Raw genomic sequence first — 11,142 nt, 5'->3', positions numbered from 1 at the left:
GACAATTTCTTGGTCTTGTATCTCACGAACAAGCCCTTGGAGTTCCTCCCTCATCTTCTTAGCTCGTGCTCGAGTCACGGGTCTTAGGGGAACTCGAATAGTTTGCAATGGTGTCTCTTGGTTCGTATCAGCCTAAGTATACAACGTTATAAGAAAAATTGTCAACTAGTCAATATGTTGACTAAAAATTCATAATTTCAATCATCAACTGTATGTGATGAAAATCTTTTCTTATCAAATATTTGGACTGTTGTGGCTATTCCCAAATATATAATGTAAAAGTGAATTCTTAACATGGCATCTTGTTATTTGTCAATAGTCAAAAACTTTATGTTGACCGAATTTCATTGAATTTTTCTTTCCTTTTATAATCATTTAAAATTGTGTGATTAAAGTTCTTTACACCGTATATTTGAGATGCTGTGGTTACTCCCAAATATACGATGCAAGAAAACTTCTAATGAAAATTCATAAAAAATAAGTAGTCAACTTGTTGACTAGAAATCCTTGATTTTAATCACTAAACTATATGTGATCAAAATTTTAGTACACCAATGTTTGAGATGCTATAACTACTCTCAAACATAAAGTGTTCTAGACTTTATAAGGATATCAAATTAGCCAAAAAAAATCTGTATTTTGACAAAAGAATTTCATAATTTCCTTTTTTTTATATTCATTTTTTTAACCACCAGCCTTTATGTGATTAAAATACTTCATGCATCAAATAATTCAGATGCAAGACACACTTTATAAAGGAAATTTTCTAAAATTTAAATGTAGGAAAAATGACATGTTTCGTCCCTCACATTTTGTAAAAAAATTCTTTTCGTCCCTCATATTTAAAACGAAACAAATTGGTCCTTCACATTTAAAAATCCAAACGTTTACATCCTAGAAATCAACTCTCAGTTGTGAATCAAATCATCTAACAACCCGGTTACAAATTTTAGAGGTAGAATGGGTAGTTCACTCACAAAAATATATTTCTAACAAATAAATTAAACAATTAAAAAATCTTAATTAGCTTTTGCAGAAAACTTTTCAATCCTGAAATCTTAATTCTTTTCAGGATCATCCACCCACAACTCTCTATCCCATGCACTTTTCAATCCTGAAAACCAAACACTTACTCATGATAAACTCCCAGATGTGGGTAAAATATGAACAATAAAAAAAAATAGATGCTCAAGTGACTCCTGTGCAGCAGAGTAGAAACAACAGCCTGTATCAACCACTAATCCCCAAGCCGACAAGCCATCCCTGGTATCTACAAGCTAACCACAATATAAAGGCATGCCAAGGGACGTGTTTTCTACCTCACACAATGTCAAACTGTGAAAGTTTACCCTGTGAAGTAACTAGTTTCTTCTTGGCTGATTTGATAGTGAAATTACCTATTGTAGAAGGCAACCAAACTGCAGCATCAGAAGCATCTCTTAAGAGGCAAGGAAAAAGAAGTAGCAGCCTGGACCAGGTTCAAGGTACACCCCCCTCTTTTCAACTTTTTCGTGCCTTAAGTTAAAACGTTGAAAGTGCAAAAAGCTAATAATTAAATATATATTACCCGAAAGAAGTACATTATACATAACAAGACGTCAGTGTATATTTCCTATTGCCCCAGTCACACGTACTACAATTTTGCAGAAAACTTAATAAATGGCCACAGAAGCTCTTGCAGAAAACTTGAAAGAAACTTAGCCTAAGCTGGAATAAGCTGGATTGAATTACCAAATTTGCAAAAGATAAGCTGGAATGAAGTTCTAACGTTGCACAATAAAGTAGCAGTGATTGATTACAAACCAAAATGCAAAAGAAAATTGGGTTCAAGCTGAAAAATTACAAAAGATAAGCTGGAATGAACTTCTAGTATTGCAAAATAAAGTAGCAGTACTTGATTACTAACCAAAATGCCAAAGAAACTAGGTCCAAAACATCTTTCTTAGGACAGTAGCAAAAGTGAAACTAAAACAGCAGTAGCAGTCAAAAAATTGCTTCAATGACACTTGCTTAGTTGGAACACTATGTGAAGTCCAACTGCACAACTGATATTCTTTCAATAAAGTGCATTCCTATAAAGAGCAGCAATGGTGGAAGGACATGTGCGCCTTGTATGGTTGACTCTGCGACACACTCCACACTTGTAGTTCTTTTCACCATTCGATTCCTGGGCAAGAAAAGCAATAGAAAAAGGTTAGTCTATTGAAAATGAATATGATACTACAAAATTACGTTGAAATAATTACAAAATTGAATTTACTGAACTAGAACATGGTTTCTATTTTCGGAGACTTGACTGGATGTAAATAAAATTGATGTATTCTGTCTTGCCATTGGTGCTTCTGGCATAAATCCTTCATGAGAAGATGTGCTGCTAGCAGGCACACCAGTGGCATTTTTATTTTTCTTATTTGAAACAAAAGCAGTTTCTCTAGTTTGAACTTGACTCCCTTCATTTATTTCAACCATCAATGCATTTGTGACTATTGTGACCAGTCATCTTGCATTTCCTGCACTTGTAAGACATCAGGCCTATTCTACTCAACTTCTGCACCTGCTTTGAATTCTTCTTAGGAGCTGGTACTTCATCTGGCTCCCTCCTTCTTACTTAGTCTTCCAGGCAACTTGATTTTTTCCGGAGGAAGCAAAGGACCCTTGTTTGCCTTTGGCCATAATTCTTCTCCATCCATAGGGCCTATAACTGGAGAGTAGGCCCTCATATAGGCTTCCTTTGAATAACAGTCATGAACAAAAGTTTTAGGTTCTTCATCTGTCAAAGTGATGGCACTATATGCATGTGAACAAGGTATTCCACTGAGGTCCCATTTTCTACAACTACAAGTTCTACTTGCCAAATCCACAGTATATCTATCCCCATACATGCATCTAACTTCATATTTCCACACTCCAGCTGCAGTAGCAATACATGTCCGAGCATTATCTTTAATTTTTTTCAAACTTTTTTGTATCTTGGGACATAGTTGACCTTTTTGCTTCTTCATCCACTCTCTTTTTTTCTCCATCCTAACCATCAATTAGAATCTGATGGTCTCTAGCATACCAATTATTGGTTGTTCCCTAGCATCCAAAATTATAGAGTTGAAACTCTCACATAAGTTATTCAGAAGGATGTCACACTTGGAAAGTATCCTAAAGTGTGATCTGGTCCACTCCTTTGGTGTTGTATGTTTCACTAGCCAATTGAATGCTTCTACATCGAACTCCTTCAATGATTCCATTTCACTAGCAAATCTGCTTTCATAGGAAGCTCTTGCAGCAGACCATATTCTATCTTTTAATGCAATGCCAGGATGCTCTTTCTTGAAGTTATTATACATGTGTCTCACACACATGCGGTGTTCCACACCCGGAAGTAGCTCATGTATTGCTTGAATGAGTCCCTAAAAATGGGTTATTTTCATTAATTAATTAGGCAAGAAAATATAATTATCCAATTCATAAGAGAAACTATAACTGACCTTTTGCTTATCAATCATGAAAGTCCACTTTCTTTCATTTGTGATATGAAGATCATGCTTCAATTCTGTGAGAAACCATCTCCATGTGTGCTTGTTTTCTATTTCAACAACTACATACATCACGGGGAATAATTGGTTGTTTGGATCTATCCCTAAAGCAGTAAGGAGAACTCCTTTGTGTGGCCCTCTAAGATGGCAGCCGTCAAGTCCTACAACAGGTCTGCAACCATCCAAAAACCCTCTCCTACAAGCATCAATACACAAATATAATCTTTTAAATTGATCATCACCCTCATCATTTTCTGTAGTAGTCATAAAAGCATTAGAGCTAGGATTTTTTCCTCAATTGCAAGACAGTAGTCCCATAGCTTGTTGTATTGCTTTGTGTACTTTCCCTCTATCAATTCCTTTGCTTTTGCTTTGGTTCTATATGCTACATTCCTAGTGATAGTTGCATTGACATCAGTATGAACTTTATTTACAAAGTCACCTGGTTTGTAATTGGGGTTCAACCTGAAGTCCTCCAAGTACTTGTCACATAAAAACTTAATATTTGCCATCCCATGATCTGATGTTCTTCCACAAGTGTGAGTTGTCATCATTGTCTTTATTATAAAGTCCCCAGTTTTATCTAATTTAGATGCATATGCAAACCAATTGCACCCTTTTCCCTTGCAATATGCTCTCACCCGTATCAAATCATCTTTTTTGAATCTGATTTTTCTACCCCACTTGACTCCATGTGCTCTGCATGCTTTTTTGAACAGCTGTTTATCAGTAAAAACAAGTTTCAATTTGAACTTTGGGTCATCCATGTCAGTTTTAGGATTAAACCTCTCATATTTTCTTGATTTAGAACAAATTCCCCCTTCGTTATCACTTGAACTTGAGTTGCTATCGAATTCCTTGTCTGTTGAAGAATCTGTCTCCTCAACACTATCAAAAGAAGTTTCTTCTATACCATTATATTTTTCGTGTCCAGCTTCAAGGTTGCTTTTATTCACCCTAAATTGATCAGCAATTTTAACCCAATCATTTTCCCTTTTACTAAAAGTCCTGTAAAATTCATCTTCATCACTAAAATCATAATCACTATCGTGGAACTTCTCCTCTCCACTTGATTCATCATCTTCCACTAAATGGTCTGACTTTCTTTTACTGATTTTTTTGCTATGACAAATTTTTTTACTATTCCTTCTCGTCTTCCTTGCTACACTAGCGTGTTTGCCTCTAGCACAATTAATAGGTGTACCATTAGTTTCACCTTCATTATTAGCAGTAGTAGTTTCATCTCTGCTAATCGCCCCATCAGCTTCACACTTGGGATTTTTATCTTCACCACCATAGCTGTCTTTATCATGGTCAACATGAGCTTCTTCTTGGGCATTACCATCAAGAAACGCTGTTTGCCTATGCACAAAAAAAAAACATCAACCATCTTTTTCCACTCCCCAATCCTTGCCAACTCCATTGCATCCTCTTCAGAGAATATGTAAAGCAAGCCATCTTGCATTCTTTGACCAGGTAGTAAGTAGTAATACCTAATAGAATGTTCTTCATATCCAAGCTCCTCTGCAATCTTTCGTTTGGTGAGGAACCCATCATTTTGACCAACCTAATACTCCAACTCATGACTCAATCTTAGCTCCTTTCTTTTTCCCTCAAGAAGAGAAGACACAAACAAAGACAAGGAGAAAAACTCCCCAACTCCAATTCTCGGCCCTCCTCTATCCCAAGAATTTTCCAACACACCTTTCACCTTTGATTCTTATTTTAATGCAAACTGGTTCAATTTTTTTCTCTTTTCTTTTTTCTTCTTTTCTTTAGCTTTAATGATCAATAATTTTGTGGATTTTATGAAATAAATTGGTTGCTGGTGTTGTTGTAGTTTTTTGGAGTAAGCCATGAATAAAAATTAAGAAAAGAGAAATGGTCCTGTGAATGCATGTTAAATGTTTGTAAAAATGCCAAAATGAAAAATAAATCGAATTAATGAATTTTTGTGCATATTTTCAGTAGGATAGTTGGTTATAACTAGTGAGGGGCCTGAAAGATATCCGATTATTCAAATTCTGGAGTTTTTGAGCCTCAAAAGGCATTGAAATATTTTTCTTCATTTTTTGGGCTGTTTTGCTTTAATGCATTGTTTTATTGTTTTTTTTTTCTAAACTATGATTATAGTTGTATTGTAGAAGTCACAAAGAGTGTATTGGTATAAATTTTATGATTTTTGGTGAAGGTTATAGTGATTTAAAAATAAAAACTGGGCTTTTTGGCAATTTCATTACTTTTGATCCATTTTTTGTAAAAATTAAGCCCAAAAACGGATTCTACGTGAAAAATTAAGTAGGAGGTGTATTTTGGTGAAATTTTGTGACCAGAAAATTAAGCTTTAGCCTGCCAGAAAAGAAGAAGAAAAGGGGAGGAGGAAGAAAGAAAAAGAAAGAAAATAAAAGAAAAAAAAGGGAGTGGGCTAATGTTTTCTTTCTGGTAGGCTAGTTTCTTTATTTTTGGTTGGGCTAGAGGTTTCTTTTTCTGGGTTTTCATCTGGACTTTGGGATAATTTTTTCGGTTAGGCTTGTTTCTCTTTTAATGAAGATAGCTTGCATTTTTCTTTTGGGCCGAAAACGTCTAGCCCAAGCAACTAAAAATAAATGGTCCAGAGCCTTTCTTCTTGCCCAAATTAGAAACTGAAATTTTTACTTTAACCCCTGATCTTTGAAGTAATTTTATTGTGGCCCATAAATTTTTGATTTATTTCAATTAGGCCCTTAATTTAATTGCAATTGGATCCCTAAATTTTATCTTTTGTTTAATTTTGACCTCTAAACTTTTTAAAAAAATTTTGCCCCAAAAATTTTCTAATATTTGCAATTTAGTCCCTTGTGACTTTTTGACTCTCTCTCTATTATAATTGTGTTTTTTCATCAATAGCTAATTATGTTACTTTTGAATGTATTCAACTTGTAATTTTTAGATGTCCTTAAGTTTCTTTATGTTTGATGTATTAATGTGAATTTAGTACTTTTATTATTATTATTATTTCAATTAAATTGGTGCCATGATTCTTTTGTTCATTTTGAGTATAAATAGGGCAATTTGACTCCATTTAATCACCACTTCAAAACGGAGGTACCCCTATTATTATTTAAATGTCAATTACGTGCTCTTATGTGTTTCTACATGTTCTTATGTGTTTATATATTTTTATATGCTTTGTTATTTATTTGATTCAAATGGTCATTCAAATTTTCTTATATTCGTTTAGTTAAGTTTTATAATTATTTGGGAAGTATTTAAATATTTCGAGATGTAATAGATAGGTAATATTTTTGAAAAATTATAATTAGATAGACAAATGTAATAGATAAGATAGATGAGTTTATTTTATTATATTTTTCCATTTTAGATTGTAATTAGGTCTCCTATTGTAATAGATAGGATAGATAGGTTTATTTTATTATATTTCCCCATTTTTGATTGTTGTTAGACTCCCCGCTGTAATAGGTAGGTTTTGTGTGTTTGCTTGGCTTATGTGTTATGTGTTTTATCCGCTTTTCTTAGAATTTTTGCATCTAGATATTATGTTTATGTGTTACGTGCTATGTGCTCTTATGTGTTTATTTGTTTTAATTTATGCGATATTCGTTATTATTAATGCATGACGTCACCACACTAGTCCAATGCTAGTTGTGGCTTCTCACTCCACCTATTTGCTAGTCCAACGCTAGTAAGTACTTTTAGAAATGGGTTAGTCCAATGTTAGACCCTTAGATCGTTCATGCGTTACATTCATCTCTTGCGTGACATTTATTACATTTTCATGTACATTTTTTTTAGAATTTTTTTTCATTTGCATGATATTCCCTATTATATTATCCTTTACCCTCAACCCTCTATATGTATTAATCATACCATTAGAACTGCATCTCATTTAAGAAATTGCAAAATAAGTTTGTTCATTTGCTTGTATAAATTTGGAGAATTACTCTTTGAACATGAGAAATGGGTGATTATAACTTTTTAATTTAGATACCCCATTAATCCCTGTATAAGAAAATTATGTCACGAGTTTTTGCCTCCCATACCCATTATATTGCATCCCTTTTTCCTTGATCACTAATATTTATATATATAATCTAATTTTCTTTTCTTTTGAATTTCATTTTGCATATTCGTGACCCTTTCAAGGGATTATTTTGGCCTTCACAATTAATGCGATTGATATCAATTAAACCCTTGAATGGATATTTTGTCCCTTTCGATATTTTCTATAACTTTACATTTGCAGCCATGTAGGAAACATCCAAATATGATAAATTTAAGGGTTAGATTAGAAAATTTTTTACTAAACCTCGCACATAGTTTAGACTAGGTTGAAAGGGTGTCTTAGGTTCGAGTCGATCGAACCTTTGCCTTCCCTTTTTTCAATCGTAACTCCCAAACTCATTTTCTCTTATTTTCAAAGACCTAAAGTTGTTGAAAAGGGCTTTATTTTATTTTATTTTATTTTTGTTAAAAACATTTTTGAGTGATTTGGTACACCCAAACTCAATACCAAGTGGCGACTCCTATTTTTTCTTAAAAACCCTTTTAGACTAAATTTTGGGTCCAAACTGTCACATTCTTTAAAGTCTCATTCTAGGCCCTTTTTCACTTATTTTTAAATAAAAATCACGATGACAATTGAAGTGAATATTCATTGAAGGAGATTGTTTATTATTTTGAAGGATATAAGGGAGTGATTGGTGGAGTGTATAGTGATATTGAAGTGACTCCTAGAGGGAGCTTGTATCCTTTTATATTGATTGAGTTATTATATTATGACTTGAAATGTTTATTAAATATGTTATGTTGCTGAAATTTGCAGATTTATGTTACTTATTGATTGGTGGATTGTACAGTGATATTGAAGTGACTCCTAGACGGAGCTTGTATCCTTTTATATTGATTGAGTTATTATATTGTGACTTGAAATGTTTATTAAATATGTTATGTTGCTGAAATTTGCAAATTTATGTTACTTATTGATTTTTTTTAGGACCTCACTGGGTGTAAGTTCAATCCTTTAGTTTATTTTCCTTATAGGGTATGAGAGTGGAAGGAATAGAGATTTTCTATTTGTATCTTTTGCAGGCAATCTTGTATTTTGAGAATTAGTAGATAAACTCATACTCTAATCTTGTTGGGTTGTATATAAGTGTGAACGTCATAATTAATTGATGGAGTAAACAAACCCAATTTGGGAGTTCATTGTAGTGAGTTCTGGTAAGAGTTAGGCAGGCAGTCTGCTAAACCTTATGATGCATTTTAGGGTGAGGTGGGGTCATCACACTCTTTCAAGCTATTAACGAATACGTGTTGATTTGAAAAACTATCCCAAACCTCCAAAGATTCAAGTACCAGTTAGTCAGTATGAATCCATATACGCTTTCAAAATTTTGTTATTGATTTATTTCTCAGTAATCACCATAAAGTTTTCTGGATTCAATAGGTGATAGTTTTTACCAAAAGTTATTTTAATCAACCACTAGCAAGTAGTATCAAAGCCGATATGGTTGATTTTTGAGAAATAATTTGAATTTAATAATTTGTAATTTTCAAGTTTTTTGATAAAGAACTACAATTACTTTTGATTTTGTTTGCATGGCCATTGGTAGAAGAATCATTGTTTTCTCAGTTATGTGATTGTCACATGAACATGTGAAATTCATGTAGCGCTTGTGAAAATAGACTAATGACAATCATAAATTGTGGTTCTAATGCAATTTATGTGCTTGTGTCTTTGACTGAGTAACTCTATCTGGTTCATTATTTTGGTTACATATGAATCTAGTGGGTTCCGCCATAATCAATGGGCATGATGGACAATCAGTGTAGGATTCATTGTTTATTGTGATGCTCTCATCAGCCGATTCCCTATGTGTAACCAAACTTGAGAACCTTATACAAAGATATTGGTTTTCAAATTGAATAGTTTATGGCTTAATTTGGTTCAAGGAAATTAGAGTTTCTCTTCTTTGGGTGAATCCTAATAAAGTTAAATAAAACATTTGAGCCTCACAAAATCCAAAATATTGGCCCAATGAATATGTAGTCTTATAAGGCATTTATGGATTTAAAAAAGATTTTGGACTTAATTGATAAAGTATGGGTCAAGTTATGGATATGGATCTATGATCCAATAAATTTTGATCCATTTAACTGGTGTGTCCAGAATTGACTAGTTGACCAGATTTGATTGTTTTGACCACATCAACCATAGTTGATTTTGATCTAAAATTTTATATAATTTTAAATTTGAATATTGATATGATTATGTGTATATATATATATATATTGGAATGAATTAATTGAAATAATATGCTACCAAAGTGACCTTTATTGCAGAAATTAATTTATTTTAAAATATAACTAGTTGTGTACTTGTAGCTTTGTGAATATAGATTGACCTAAGGGAGATCAATATTTAACAAAATTACATATACATTTGTGGTAATAAACACGCGATGATTACTTGGATTTTATATGTGAATTATAAATTGCCCCAAAAAAAGATTTATTTTTTGACATGTTATTATCAGTGATTATTACTACGCCAAGATATCGCTTAGAAACTAATATTTCTATCCAAAAGATGAAATATTGGAATATCGGTATCTTGAGGTGTGGTTACCTTTATTTGAATTATTATTATTTTGGTTTATATGAGCCTGTTTTAATTATTTGATGTTTTCCGTCTAGTTGTGAATGATCTTGCAAATATAATACTAACATCAACAATATTTCTACACTGAATGGCACAAACTTCAAGTCCTGTAAAGAAAACCTCTTGATAGTTCTTGGACTCATGAATCTCGATCTTGTGTTAAGGGATGATTTTCCACCACTTTTTAAATATCAGAATACCTTTGTTGAAAAGAAAGATAAGGAAAGATGGGATAGATCAAATTGTCTGTGTCTGACGATAATGAAAAAGACCATTGGGTAAGCATTCAAAGGCATAATATCTGAAACGATAGTTTCAGCTAAGGCATTCCTTAAGGATATTGAAAAGAGATTTGTCAAGAGTGAAAAGGTTGAAATAGGTATGCTCTTGGGAGACTCAACTTCAATGATATATAGGGGTAAAAATAATATCAGAAAATAAATCATGGAGATGTCTCATTTTGCTTCTAGGTTGAATGCACTTAACCTAATACTCTTCTAAGAATTACTAGTGCATCTGGTCTTGATATCTCTTCCTACACAATTTAGCTAATTTAAGGTGAGCTACAATTGTCAAGTGTTCATAAAAAAGGAGAGGTGGTTGGCATCTCCCCTGACAGCGACGGGAACGGCCTTTGGGCATTACCTGTTACCAATATACCCGGTTAAGGCTTCCCACTTCGGTGGATCTATAATCCACAATTGTCAAAAAGAGACTTGGGTCTCTGAATCAACTCATATCACACTATGTAGACGATGAGAAAAGGTTAAGGAAAATCAAATGGAGAGTGCTCAACTTATCTCAACCACTAATAATAAAAGCAAGGGACATAAAAGGAAGAAGAATAAGGAACTTATAAGTATGACACCTCAAAAAAACAACAAAAGAAACTGGTTGAACTGGGAAAGAATTGGTTATTTCTTCTATGAAGCTAAAAAAAATAAGAAGAAGCAT

At 33.1% G+C, this 11,142-nt stretch overlaps 1 protein-coding gene and 1 non-coding gene across 2 annotated transcripts; one reads left to right on the top strand and one right to left on the bottom strand.

Annotated features, from left to right (window-relative positions):
* Positions 1-2,585: 2,585 nt before the first annotated feature.
* Positions 2,586-5,081, bottom strand: LOC113777153. Its single transcript, XM_027322193.1, has 5 exons — positions 4,942-5,081; positions 3,870-4,889; positions 3,480-3,723; positions 3,062-3,401; positions 2,586-2,911 (listed from the first exon to the last, which is right to left on the bottom strand). The coding sequence occupies exons 1-5, from the start codon at positions 5,079-5,081 to the stop codon at positions 2,586-2,588; spliced, it is 2,070 nt and encodes a 689-aa protein (XP_027177994.1).
* A 5,683-nt stretch (positions 5,082-10,764) lies between these two features.
* LOC113778894 lies at positions 10,765-10,895 on the top strand. Its single transcript, XR_003469360.1, has one exon. It is a non-coding gene; the product is annotated as a U6atac minor spliceosomal RNA (small nuclear RNA).
* The last annotated feature ends 247 nt before the right edge of the window (positions 10,896-11,142 follow it).

The sequence above is a fragment of the Coffea eugenioides genome, chromosome 7, assembly GCF_003713205.1.
Source record: "Coffea eugenioides isolate CCC68of chromosome 7, Ceug_1.0, whole genome shotgun sequence".
Lineage (NCBI taxonomy): Eukaryota > Viridiplantae > Streptophyta > Magnoliopsida > Gentianales > Rubiaceae > Coffea > Coffea eugenioides.
The sequence above is the reverse complement of the archived record's forward strand: the minus strand, read 5'-3'. Positions and strand labels throughout refer to the sequence as shown.